The following is a 14,436-nucleotide window of genomic DNA, read 5'->3' on the forward strand; positions in this document are numbered from 1 at the left end:
TTAACTGCTTGAGCCACAGGCGCCGAGCCAAGGAAAGGTTTTCTAATAGGGGTCACTGCATGCCACACTGGGATGAGCTCTTAGGGAAGTATCAGAGTTGGTCAGAAGACTGAGGGATGAGGGGAAATCAAGGGCAAGAGCCTTAATTGTGGTTTTTCATGGGAGAGGGAAAGAGTGAGGCACTTCAGTGAAATTGGGTTTAGGATTGATTAGCAGGAATAATTTTGACCTGCTCTAAGACATAAGGATTGCCCCTAGTTGTCTGGTACCTGGCCCTGGGTGATTAGAGCAGAGGAATAGTGGCCCTGAGTGTTGAGAGCTCTTAAAGGAGGTGGTTGGGGGTTGGGCTCTGGATTGGTTGGTTTGCACATGTGAAGGGCAGTCATTCATTGTCTCTAGGAATTAGCTATCCCTGGGAGGGGCAGTCTTTCCTCCAAAGCCAGCAAGGCCCCAAGATGTCATAGTATCAAAAAATATGGAATAAAATAACATACTTAATGCATGCTAGTTGGTCAGCAGCTCCTTGCTGACTTCCTTTGAGTGGCATGAAAACTGTTGTTCTTTGTCCATACGTGGGATTATTCAATAAAGTGAACCTGTAAGAAAAATAAAACTTACTCAAGTTCTTTCTTACAGCTACATGGAAAAAAAATCTTAGAAATTTTGGAGGAACTCTATACCTGGCTCCCGATTGGTACAATCATTGACAATGAAATCCTGGTCACACATGGTGGGATATCAGAGTCCACAGACTTGAATGTACTCCATCGTCTAGAAAGAAACAAAGTAAGAAGTAATGTTGACATGAATCTTGTCTCAGAAGTTTATAAGGGAATGTATACCTCTTTTCACTTGTTATAATTGGATTGATTTATGTTTTAGTGGTTGCTGTAACTCTGAAAAGATTAGTACAAATTTTGGGTGGCGCCTGTGGCTCAGAAGGGTAGGGCGCTGGCTCCATATGCCAGAGGTGGCAGGTTCAAACCCAGTCCCAGCCAAAAAAAGATAAGTACAAATTTTAAGAAAATCTATGTGTTGAGGGTTGGGGTCCTGGTTCCCCAAACCCACTTGACCTGGTTCAACTACTCAGCTAAACTAGAAAGTTCGACTGAGGCACAGCAGTAATCGAAAACAAAAGTGGGTGGAAACTGAAGCGGCACAGAAAACTGGGTCGGCACAGATGATGTGGACAGAAAGCAAAAGTAATCACAAGTTTCAGGGTAATAAAGAGAGATTTGATTTAGGAAGAACAAAGAGAAAGTTTAGAGCTCTTCCAAAGAGAGTTGGAGAAAAGGTAAGAGAAAGATGGAGATGCAACAGCCTGCAACAGTATAAATACTCTGTGTTTGAAATTAGTTGCAAGTCTTTCCTTGGTCTCTCTGCACCTGGAGGCAGTATTGCCCTTTTGTATTGGTCATTGATTGTCTTTTTCTGTTGGTCATTGGTTACCTAGGTTACTTCATGCTCACATTCTTATGGGCCTTCCAGACTTCCTGGTTCAGCAGGCCAGGTTTTCTTTCTACTCCTGAAGCCCTTTTCTTAGTGTTCCTTCTCACTGATTGCATGATTAAAAGAACTATATGGGTAACTTCTATATATTGAAAATATTTTATTCAATTCATGTTGAGAGTGGAAAAATGAGAAAACATTAGCATTTTATATGCAGTAGTTTCTCAAAGTGAAAAATCTTGATTTTTAAAAATTCAAGTCTCAATTAATTCATTTATATTGCAGTAAAGTATATATACCGTAAAATTGACCACTGAGGCCTGATGGCTCATGCCTGTAATCCTAGCACTCTGGGAGGCTGAGGCGGGTGGATTGCTTGAGCTTATGAGTTCAAGACCAGCCTGAACAAGAATAAGGCCCCATCTCTACTAAAAAAATGAAAAACTGAACAAGAGAATCTCTTGAGCCCAAGAGTTTGAGGTTGCTGTGAGCTATTATACCACAGCACTGTACCAAGGGTGACAAAGTGAGACACTGTCTCAAAAAAAAAAGAAATTGACCATTGATAACCATTTTTAAGTATGTAGTTTAGTGGTCTTAAGTATACTCACATTATTGTACACCTATCACCTCTATCACCACCATCTATCTCCAGAACTTTTCAGTCTTCCTAAACTAAAATTCCTTACCCATTAAATGCTAACTCCCCATTCTTCCTTCCCTTCTAGCCTCTAACAACCACCATTCTACTTTCTGTCCCTATGAATTAGACTATTCTAGTTACCTTATATAGGTGGAACCCATATGGCAATTTATTTCTGAATTGATATGCTTTCCCTTATAATATATTTCAAATGGTTCAGGATAATTTTTTAAGTGTTTTAACCCTAAATAATTGTATTAGATACAAATAAAAGCAGAACAGGAGTCTTTGTAAAACCTCTTAGGGAGGTGTCCATGTGGTGCCTATAATATTCTACACCTAGTAAAGGGCTCCTTGGGTGGACCTTACAATTCTAGTTCTTTAGAATTGTCTTCCTTCTGTATCTGAGTCAGGGCAAAGCCCCCAGACTAAAGATGTAGGGAGTTGTCATGTTGGCGTAAGAACTAGTAGCAGCCGTGGAGCCAGATAATGATATACAGTGCTAGTGGGAAACCTGGATTGTTAGCCCCTTAGGACTGATAATTAACTTGTAACCAATATTGGGCAGGTGAAGTCTAAAGCTGGAATTTAATCTGATGGAGACATAAACCCCTTGTTGCACCTTGAGTTTTCAGAGTCATTAAACCTTTGTGCACGTATGAATGATAATATTGGTGGTAATGTCCTCTTATTCTTTTTTTTCTTTTTTGAGACACAGTCTGACTCTGTCACCCTGATAGAGTGATGTGTTGTCATAGCTCACAGCAACCCCAAACTCTTGGGCTTGAGCAATCCTCTTGCCTCAGCCTCCTAGGTAGCTGGGACTACAGGCTCCTGCCACTATGCCCGGCTAGTTTTTCTATTTTTTAGTTTGTTTTTTCTGTTTTTAGTAGAGACAGGATCTCACTCTTGCTCAGGTTGGTCTCCAACTCCTGCACTCAGGGGATCCTCCTGCCTTGGCCTCCTGGAGTGCTAGGACTACAGGGGTGAGCCACAGTGGCCAGCGTTCTCATCCTTTTAATTTCCACTTAAATATAACCTCAAGACTAGATCAGGTCCCCCTTTACATGCTGACAAGCCCCTTGTATATATCCTTCATAATAATTACCAAAATTAAATAAGGAATTATGGCACCATTTACTATCTTCCTCTGCTTCTCTAATTCACTGATAAAACCCCAGCACCTGACATGTAGTAAGTAATTAATATTTGTTGATGATCTTCTAAGAGATTTAAGAGAAAAGTAGGACAAATGTAAGACAAAACTGGATAGAAACTTTTTTACCACCCGTTTCCTGATTCTGTAGTGATTTTACATAGCTCCCTCCCCCACCTCACTGATAACCACACTTCCTGATTTGCCACTGTTATCCAGGTGTAATTGCTAATAGTGCTTCCTTTTGCACTCAAATATATCCCAGTTGCAGTTAAGTTTAAAGCACCTTTTTCATGATATCAGTGAATCCTCAAGCCAATAAGATATTTTGATCAAAATAAGATAGTATTAGTATTAAGATAACAAGTAGATACAGTTCCAGCCAAGAGCAAGGGAACATGTTTTTGTCAGTCAAATATTGACAAGCAGGTGGCATGAAAGCTACAGGCCACTACCACCATGCACCCTATGACTACAGTGCTAATTAGTCATGGCAGCCACTACTAATTGATTAGATTGAAAACTTTTGCTTTCTTGAGGTTAGCCTGAGCAGCCAGCCCTAATTAGGGCATTTGGAGATACTGGGAACATGTCTCTGGAATGCCCCTTTCTAGTTCTGTGGAGGCCCTAAATTGAGAGCTACCTTGACATAGGAAAGACTTCGAGACTCTGACATTAGACAGATTGAGGTCTAGGTTTACATCCTGACTGGGCCATTTCCTGGCTGGGTGACTGGACAAGGTTTTAAAGTTTTCCAATCTGCAGTTTCCATATCTATAAATTGGAGATAAAAATACCTACTATATCAGATCATTGAGAATATTAAGTATAATTACTTAGGTGAAGAAATGGCATACAGTAAATACTAAACATATAGCTCTCTTTTCTTTTTTTCTGATACTTGGATCTGAGGTTTGAATTTCAGTCACCAAGACAGACGCTGGGGAGTTTAGGGGCCAGCAATTTTCCCAGGATGCCTCAAATTTCACCCCTTTCAGGGATCACGGTTGAGCCTGCTCATAAAACTGATTTTAAAGATGTGAACTTTGGGGTGGTACCTGTGGCTCAAAAAGGTAGGGTGCCAGCCCCATATGCCAGAGGTGGCTGGTTCAAACCCAGCCCCAGCTTAAAAAAAAAAAAGATGTGAACTTTGACTTGTGTATTGTTTGTATCTTCTACCCATCATAGAGTTAGGTGGAACTAGCACTAGCAGCACATACTTGTCTGAAATATGATTGAACTGTAGTGAATATGTTAGGTTCACACCTTTGGTTCTCATCTTATCAGATGAGCTACAAAAGTAGCTTTTCAGGTCCAATTTTATAACTTCCCATCCCATAGGATCCTCCAACTCCCCAGGGTAGAGGTGAATATAATTCCTGGTTTACCCTTGTTGTTGTGGAATCATTGTTAATAGGGGAGTAGAAGGGGTAAGAGGACCTGGCAACAACCTGCTTCTAGGTTCATTAAAGGTATTTTGTAAGGTGGGAGGGTGGGGAGGTCAATGTAGAAGAACAGAGAAGGAAGATTCTGTAAGATTAAGACTCTGGTTTATATTCTTCAAACTGCCCAGCAGGGTATGTGGGAAAAGATGGCCAGTAGGACCCCCCCTCCCCAGGAGAAAATGGTGGTATGGTGCTTTAGGGGGTGCTAGAGCAAAGTATCCCATTCCCAAGTGGCCTTGAAAACTACAGAGCTGCACATACTTAAAGACCATGTGACCTTGCCAAATGAGCTTATCAGAAGTGAGTTGTGTAGACCCATGTTCAGAGGATCCTCCCAGAATATTCTGCTGTATGACCTGAGGACATTTGCTGGCAAGAGACAAGGCAGGTAGGCTGTGAACTAGCTAATAATAGCTGAGATTGAATTTCCAACTAGCTCAATGAGACAGGACCTCAGAATAAGATTCAATTTAATTTTGAAAAATAAAAATAAGATTTCCTATACACCCTAGTGAGTAGAAGAAACTAAGCATCTACCACAGAGAATTGTCCATCACTGAGCTGTGGCCAACAGTGTAACCAAAGTATTATTGAAAATTCTTTTGTATAAAGGTATGATGCTACAAAGAATCAAGTATAAAATTATAGTCTCAGATTATGGGAGGGAACACAGAAGGGATTATAGTAGTAGTTGATATACTATCAGAAAGACAATTTATTTTCAAAAAACAAAATCCTATTTTCTAGGATTTGGACCACATTCAATTGTTGGCAGGTTGAGGTTGAGAACATCGCTGCATTAGGTTGAAGGGCTTCCAAAGTTTTCAATTTGTGTCTCTTTTGAGAATTTTCCTAGACAGAGATGTGATTTTTCTTATTTCTCCTGGAAAACACAAGAAAGCAAAAAGCACCCACACTCTGACAAGGTGTTTCTGAACTCCTTAAGACTCAACTCCAGGCTCAGCGCCCGTAGCCCGTAGCTCAATGAGTAGGGCACCAGCCACATACACTGAAGGTGGCAGGTTCCAGCCCAGCCCAGGCCTGCTTAACAACAGTAACAACTGCAACCAAAAAAAAAAAAATGGCCAGGTATTGTGGTGGGTGCCTGTGGTCCCAGCTACTTGGGAGGCTGAGGCAAGAGAATCACTTGAGCCCAAGAGTTTAAGGTTGTTGTGAGCCATGACACCACAGCACTCTACCGAGGGTGACATAGTGAGTCTCTGTCTCAAAAAAAAAGACTCAACTCCAGGTGTAGATAAACCTCAAAGGGAGGCTGGTTTTTCCTATACTAGCATCTTCCATTTCCTGTGTTGATGCCTGAACATGTCTAACAGCTTCAAAACCCTAATGAAAAGCTTTCCCTGTATGGCAGTGTCTCTAGTTGAAACATGTACAAACAGAATTTAACAGGCCCATTTTACAGACATCCTTGGATTAGCAGATATAGGAGGTGGTACGATAGAAAAGGTGACTGTGGCTTGGTCCTGTAGCTCAGTGGTTAGGGCACTAGCCACATACACTAGAGCTGGCAGGTTTGAACCCGGCCGGGGCCTGCTACACAACAATGACAACTACAACAAAGAAATAGCTGGCCAGGCATTGTGGCAGGCACCTATAGTCCCAGCTACTTGGGAGGCTAAGGCAAGAGAATCACTTAAGCCCAAGAGTTTGAGGTTGCTGTTAGCTGTGACACCAGAGCACTCTACCAAGGGCAACACGGTGAGACTCTGTCTCAAAAAAAAAAAAAAATAGAAAAGTTACTGTGTGTTTTTCAGTGGGTTGAGGCACAACAATACAGACAGGATCCCAACTGGTGCTAAGTCTCTGCATGCCACACAATAAGCAGCGGGCTTGGCTAAAACATGAATTTGTTTTATAGATGAAATCTGTGCTGATACCACCAATGGATGTAAGTAGAGACCAGGCTGTGGAATTTGAGCAAAGTAGAATGGGTATATCTGTTTCTGCGTCAGAGATATTCAAACAAGGCGAAACTTCTGAGCATTTATCAAGGCATGAATGGGAACAGGTAGGTACTCAGCATGTTCACTGGCATGAAAATAAAGATACCACCATACATATTACAATATATAGCCAAAAACTGACTTTTACTTTATACACAGACCAGATCATTCTCTCTGAATTTATCACAGTATTTTAAGAGCTTTATTGAGATGTGATTCACATACTATATATCTCACCTGCTTAAAGTCCAAAATTCAGTAGTTTTTAGTAAATTCATTGTGTTGTAAACCTATTGCCACAATCTAAGTTTAGAATTTTAGAATATTTTCATCATCCAAAAAAGAAAGCCCTATACCTATTAGCAGTCACTCCTATTACCCCCAGCTCTCTCCACAAACTCCAGCCTTAGGTGACCACTAATATACTTTTTATAGATTTTCCTATTTTGAACATGTTATAGAAATGGGCAGATACACTATGTGGTCTTTTGTGTCTGGCTTCCTTCACTCAGCACAATGTTCTTGAGGTCTACCTACGCTATAGCATGTCTCGGTACTTACTTCTTTTTATTGCTGTATAATATTGTATTATATGGATAGATACATTGTATTTATTCATAAGTGGATGGACATTTGGGTTATTTTTTCGCTTCTTGGCTGTTATAAATAATGCTGCTGCAGACATTCACATACAGGTTTTTATGTGCATGTATGTTTTCATTTCTCTTGGGTGTATGCCTAGAAATAGAAGTACTGGGTCATAAAGTAACTCTGAAGAAAGTTTAACATTTTAAGAAAGTTTCAGACTGTTTTCCCAAGTGGCTATACCATTTTACATTTCCACCAGCAATGTATGAAGCTTTCACTTTCTCCACATTCTCACTAACACTTGGCTATTGTACATCCTTTTGATAGTAGCCATCATGGAGGGCAAGAGGTAGAATTTCATTGTGGTTTTGATTTGTGTTTCCCTAATGACTAAAGATGTTGAGCATCTTTTCATGTGTTTATTGGATATTTATAGATCTTCTTTGGAGAAGTGTCTATTCAGCTCCTTTGCCCATTTAAAAAATTATTTACCTTTTTATTATCGGATTGTTAAGAGTTTTTTTATAATTCTAAATACAAACCCCTTATGAGATACATTTTTTGAAAATATTCTCCCCATTCTATGGGTTGTCTTTTCCCTTTCTTGATGGTGACCTTTACAGCACAACAGTTTTTAATTTTGGTGACACCAATATTATGTGTTTTTCTCCAGTTCCTCATGTTTTTGGTGTTGTATCTAAGCTGTTGTCAAACTCTAAGTCACAAAGATTAATTCCTTTTTCTTTTTTTTTCTTGAGACAGAGTCTCACTATGTCACCCTTGGTAGAGTGCCATGGCATCACAGCTCCCAGCAACCTCAAACTCTTGGGCTCAAGTGATTCTCTTGCCTCAGCCTCCCAAGTGGCTGGGACTATAGGCACCCACCACAACACCTGCCTTTTTTTTCATTGTAGTTGTCATTATTGTCTAGCAGGCCCTGGCTGGGTTTGAACCCGCCAGTACCCGTGTATGTGGCTGGCAACCTAACCACTGAGCTGCAGGCACCAGGCCTATTACTTTGTTTTCTTCTAAAAGTTTTAGAGATTTAGCTGTTACATTTAGATGTCTGATCTATTTCTAGTTAATTTTTGTGTATAGTGTGAAGTAGAATTCCAAATTCATTGTATTTCATGTGGCTATTCAATTACTCCAGCACTATTTCTTCACAAGATTATTCTTTCCTCATTGAATTTTCTTGACACTTATCAAAAATCAATTGACCATAACTATAAGGGCTTATTTCTCAACTCTTAACTCTGTTTCACATGTATATTTTTATCTTTATGTCAGTACTATACAATTTGGATTACTATAGCTTTGTAGGAAATTTTAAAACTGGGAAGTGTGAGTTCTCCAACTTCTTTTTCAAGATTGTTCTGGCTATTCTGGGTCCTTGAATTTCCATATGAATTTTAGAATCAATTTATCAATTTCTACCAAAAAGCAGCTGGGTTATTGGTAGGGATTGCCTCGAATCTATAGTTCAATTCAAGTACTATGGCTAGCTTAACAATGTTATATCTTCAATCCTGTGAGCATGGGATGTCTTTCCATTTATTCTTTAATTTCAGCAGTGTTTTGTACTTTTAAGCACAGATTTCTTGCATTTGTTTTGTCAAATTTATACTGGTCTGTAGTTTTCTTATTATATCATTGTCTAATTTTGTTATTAGAATAAGATTGGCTTCATAAGATAAGTTGGGAAGTATTATCTCCTTTTTTATGCTTTGGAAGAATTTGCGAAGGATTGATACTAATTTTTCAAATGTTTTGGTTGAGTTCGTCAGTGAAGCCTTCTGAGATTTTCCTTGTAGGAAGTTTTAAAATCACTAATTCAATCTTTTTTCTTGCTATAATTGTATTCAGATTTTTAATTTCTACTTGAGTAGTAGTTTGTGTCTTGGTAGTCTTGGTAGTTTTGTTTTTCTTAGAATTTGTACATTTCATCTGATTTATCTAATTTTTTGGCCTAAATTTGTTTGTAGTGTTTCTTAACAATTTTTTTCTCCTATGAGTCTGGTAATAATATTCCCTCCTTCATTCCTGATATGAGCAATTTGAGTCTTCTCTCTTTTTGTCTTAGTCAGTCTCACTAAGGTTTGTCAATTTTCTTGATCTTTCAAGGAACCAGTTTTTGGTCTATTAATGTTCTCTATTGTTTATTCTCTATTTTACTTACCTTTGCTCTTATTTTTATTATTTCCTTTCTTCTGCTTGTTTTAGGCTTAGTTTGCTCTTCTTTTTCCAGTTTTTTACTTGGAGGTAATGTTGATTTGAGATCTTTTTAATCTATTAATAAAGTTATACATTTATCTATAAGTACTGTTTAATTCCATCTCATAAGTTTTACTGTTGTATTCTTTTTTTTCTTTTTTTGGAGACAGAGTCATACTCTGTCACCCTGGGTAAAGTGCCATGGTGTCTTAGGTCACAGCAACCTCAAACTCCTAGGCTCAAGTGATCCACTTGCCTCAGTAGCTGGGACTACAGGAGCCTGCCACAATGCCCAGCTAGTGTTTGAGATGAGGTCTCACTCTGGCTCGAGCTGGTCTTGAACTCCTAAGCTCAACTGATCCACCCACCTCAGCCCCACAGAGTGCTAGGATTATAGGTTCAAGCCACAGCACTCAGCCTATGTTGTAGTCTTAATTCTTTCATATCAAAGTATTTTCTAAATTCCCTTGTGATTTCTTCTTTACCCCATGTGTTATTTAGGAGTGTATTGTTGAATGTCTACATATTTGTAAATTTCCCATATTTCATTCTTTTAATGGCTTCTAGTTTAAATTGACTGTAGACAGAAAACACATACTTTGCATGATTAAACCCCTTTAAAACTTGTTTTTTTCTTTCTTTGGTAAATCCTTTTAAAACTTACTGAGACTATTTTTTGTGGCCTAACATATGGTCTATCCTGGAGAATGCTCCATGTGCACTTGAGAAGACTATATATTTCACTCTTTTTGGTGGAGTGTTTTATATTTGTCTCTTTGAGCATATTTATAATAGTTGCTTTGAAATCTTTGCTAAGTCAACATCTAGCCACTTTAAAAGCAGTTTCTATTACCTGCTTCTTTTTCCCCATGTATGGGTCATATATTTTTTTTGCATGTCTTATAATTTTTTGTTGAAGACTGGATATTTTGGATAATATAGTGTAGTAACTCTAGATAGTTATTTCTATACCCCCCTTCTGAGGCTTGTTGTTATCATTTGCTTTTTTGTTTGTTTATTCATTACCAGTGACTGGTCTGGATAATTTAGTACACCCTTCAGTGTGCAGTTCCTGAGGTGATTCCTCACAGAGTGCTGCCTTGGGCGTGCACACAGCTTCCGTAACCACCAGGGATGCTTGTGGTTTTAGCTGACTCTCTTTGACTCTCCTTTAAGCTTCTGGTCCATCTGCCTCTATTTATATCAAACCCAACTATTTCACACAATTAGCTTTGACAGATTGTTAGCTAATTGCTCCATTGTTTTTAACAATGCTCTAGACCACAAACTCTCTATAGTCTGATTCAGTTGAAGCTGAGGCGGGGGCAGGATGTTGAGCCTCTTTGAGGCTTACTCTAACTCCAGGAAGGCTCTTCTCATCTGTCTCTTTACCTGACTCTGTCTGTTAAAGTTCTAGCTAGTCTATTGTTGTTACTAGTATTGTGAAACTACCAGCAGTCCTCTGAGAGCTTATTCTCAAGATCCCCATTGTTTTCAATAGTGCCCTTAGGCATGAACTTCCTTAGCTTTGCACCAAATAAGTCCAGTCCCCTTAAGCAGAGTAGCAGAGGTCTCCTTTCTCAACCCATGTCTCCCCCTGGCCAAACCTCTGTGCCAGTGCACTGGAGCTTGGAGCAAGCATAGCAGCTTCCCTTGGAGTGACAACTCAGTTCTAAAAGTGGGTGGTAGGCAGGGATGTTTGCCCCTCCTGGCATGACACTTCTTCCCTATGAGTGAGTAAGGGTGGGGACGATTGAGATTAGGTGCAAGACTAAAAGTCTTGGGGTAGAACTTTTCTACCCAGTGAGGAAAATGGGGTAGAACTTTTCTACCCAGTGAGGAAAATGAGCCCTTGTTCTCTCGGCCTCAGCTTGTGTAACACAGAGCTAGAGGGTAAGAGAGAGGCCCATCTGCTTGCCCCTTCTGGGGCAAAATGAGAGCCCCCTACTTGGAGCTAGGAGAAGGTGGAGTCCTGTCTTCTTGGATATACTCACCTGGAGTAGAGTTCCCATATACAGTGATCTAGGGGTAGGGATTATGGTAGATCATGACTTAAATGCCAGAAACTCTCTTTGTTGATACCAAAAGTTAGTAAATTTTCTCAAATAAATGTTTCTCCACTTGCTGTATGCCATTAGGACAATTTCCAGAGACTTTAATTGGTTTTAAACAAAAATATTTTAAATTTATTTTTTAAACTAATTAAGTACAGTAGTAAGAAGAGAGGAAAGAGTAGAACAAAGAGTTTGATCTGTAACTGACCTTTGGACCAGCTTGTTTAAAAGAATTTTTTTTTTGAGACAGAGTTTCACTTTGTTGCCCCCTGTAGAGTGCTGTGCTGTCACAGCTCATAGCAACCTCAAACTCTTGGGCTTAAGTGATTCTCTTGTCTCAACCTCTCAAGTAGTGAAAGTTTTAAAAATAATTGTCTCATGGCGGTGCCTGTGGCTCAAAGGAGTAGGGTGCCCGGCCCAAAGGCTGGAGGTGGCGGGTTCAAACCCAGCCCTGGCCAAAAACTGCGAAAAGAAATTGTCACAAGTTAAATGACTATTTTCACTGTGGACAGGGTCTGCCAAGCTCTTAACACTGCTGTTCCTGTCATTGTGTTTTAATTTTGAGAATTTGAATGAGCATTTCCGTAAACAGGGATGTAAAGGCAGTAAGACATGTACTCATCTTTGTGGCAGTATGCGTACTCTAGAGCTGCCTCTCTGGAGTCGCTGAAGCTTCTGGCATATAGTAAGAGCTATAAATATTCCTCCTATTTATTCCTCCATTCAGCAAGAATGTATCAATCACTCTTGAGCACCCTTGCTCATTTATCTTGCTAAATTTCCTATCCTACATTCTAACTGCCTTCCCTGCCAGTTTTTACCCCATATGGCAGGGATGAGTACTTAAGAACAACTACATATATTATCTCATTCAATCCTTAAACCAACCTAATGACACAGGTAGAATTATTCTCATTTGACAAAAGAGAACACTGAATCTTGTATCAGTTGAATAATGTGCTCAATGATGGGGCTGGATTTGAATCCAAATTTGTTGAACTCTAAACTTTCTGCTTTTAATTGCTAGGTCATACCATTTCTCTCACAGTAGGAAGTGGTGTTACAGGACACTGCTTTTCAACTTTTTAGATGCAAATTTCATGACCTCTTAGAAAGGCCTTCATAGACTTTTCTTCAGGTTTCCTGTTCTGAGTTGAAAAAAAAATTATTTCAAATGGATGAATGCTTAATGATAAGAGCATTCTTGCTGTAGGTTGAATCGTAACCATAAGACTGTTTTCTTATTCGTATATAAACACACATACATATATTTGTGTGCACATGTGTGTTTACAAGTGCACATAAACACATACCCACATGACATTGGTAACATCTGTAGCTAGAACAAATAATTGAACATGTTACCAAACAGTGTTTTAAGCTATTTGTGTCCATTAGGTAATTGTTGGAGAAGCATCTGTTTCTTGACTTGATACTTATATCTTGATTGCTGAAAATGTTGACTAAAAATGTGGTTTCTGATATAAAATATACTCTAATCAATGAGGGAAAAAGAGAGAGGTGAGGAGAGAGAAATGGAGGGAGAAACAAAATTCATTACTGGCTTGTGCATCTAAAATATTTAACAATCAATAAGTATAAGAACGATCTCATGACAAGTAGGAAAGGATGCCTCCTTAAATTTTGACATTCAAATTCCAAAGACTAAAGGTTAGAAAAAGCTCTTCTAACGTTATATGAATAAAAAGGATAATTAGGAAGAAATTGGAGTTACACAAAAAGAAAATCATGGCCTCTGGAAGCTTAGATGAGTTAGAATGGGAGGGAGGAAATTGTGGGTCATTATTCTGCAATGGAATCTCCCTCCACCATAACAATATAGATGTGGCATCTCACAGACTCCACACACAGGACTGGAGCTGACATAGGGTAAAGTAGACCAGAATATCATTCTGATATTTTAATAATTTTTGTTGTACCCCTAATTTTCTTTCCTCAGTTTCTGGTACATAGTGGAGATGCATGCATCATTTAGCCAGAGTTGAAATTTCCAGATAAAGACAGCTCACAATTATTTTATTTCTTTTTTTGTTTAGAGACAGAGTCTCACTCTGTGACCCTCAGTAGAGTGCTATGGCATCACAGCTCACAGCAACCTCCAGCTCTTGGGCTTAGGCCATTCTCTTGCCTCAGCCTCCCAAGTATCTGGGACTACAGGCACCCACCACAAGGCCCAGCTATTTTTTGTTGCAGTCTGTGCGGGGCTAGGTTTGAACCTGCCACCCTCAGTATATGGGGCCGGTACCCTACTCACTGAGCCATAGGCACCACCCTATTTTTATTTCTTAATATCTATGAGCTATGTTATAATAAAGATCATATACTGATTATTTTGTTTTGTAGTCATGGAAATGCATAATTCTTGGCAGAGTGCTATAGTTTAAATTTTACCTTATGTTCCCTGAAATGTGGGGGATACATTTACTAAGAGTTAAATCATTATACAGAGATATGAATATGATACTCTCTTTTAGGACAGATTTATAAGGAGAGGCCACAGAGGTTTCAAAAATAAAATTAATTATTTATAATTTGAGCAATTCCCTTCTCTTCATTCATTTAACAGGTGTTTATTGAGGAACTACTATGTGTCAGACACAGTTCTAGGCTCTTGGGAAATGTCAGTGACCAAATAAAGATCTGTTGCCTTGGCTCGGCACCTGTGGCTCAAGTGGCTAAGGTGCCAGCCATGTACACCTAAGGTGGCAGGTTCGAATCCAGCCTGGGCCCACCAAACAACAATGATGGCTGCAACCAAAAAAATAGCCGGGTGTTGTGGCAGGCGCCTGTGGTCCCAGCTACTTGGGAGGCTGAGGCAGGAGACTTGCTTCAGCCCAGGATTGGAGGTTGCTGTGAGCTGTGATGCCACAGCACTCTACCCAGGGGGACAGCTTGAGGCTCT

At 39.5% G+C, this 14,436-nt stretch overlaps 1 protein-coding gene across 1 annotated transcript in view; it reads left to right on the top strand.

Moving 5' to 3' along the window:
- PPEF1 (protein phosphatase with EF-hand domain 1) overlaps positions 1-14,436 on the top strand; it is a 95,175-nt gene that overhangs the window by 52,664 nt on the left and 28,075 nt on the right. The window contains exons 9-10 of the mRNA XM_012806398.1: positions 637-786; positions 6,573-6,722. Of these exons, the coding sequence (XP_012661852.1) occupies positions 637-786; positions 6,573-6,722 (300 nt within the window). The remainder of the gene's footprint in view (positions 1-636; positions 787-6,572; positions 6,723-14,436) is intronic.

Source organism: Otolemur garnettii, unplaced genomic scaffold, assembly GCF_000181295.1.
Source record: "Otolemur garnettii isolate 467f Iridium unplaced genomic scaffold, OtoGar3 scaffold00051, whole genome shotgun sequence".
NCBI lineage: Eukaryota > Metazoa > Chordata > Mammalia > Primates > Galagidae > Otolemur > Otolemur garnettii.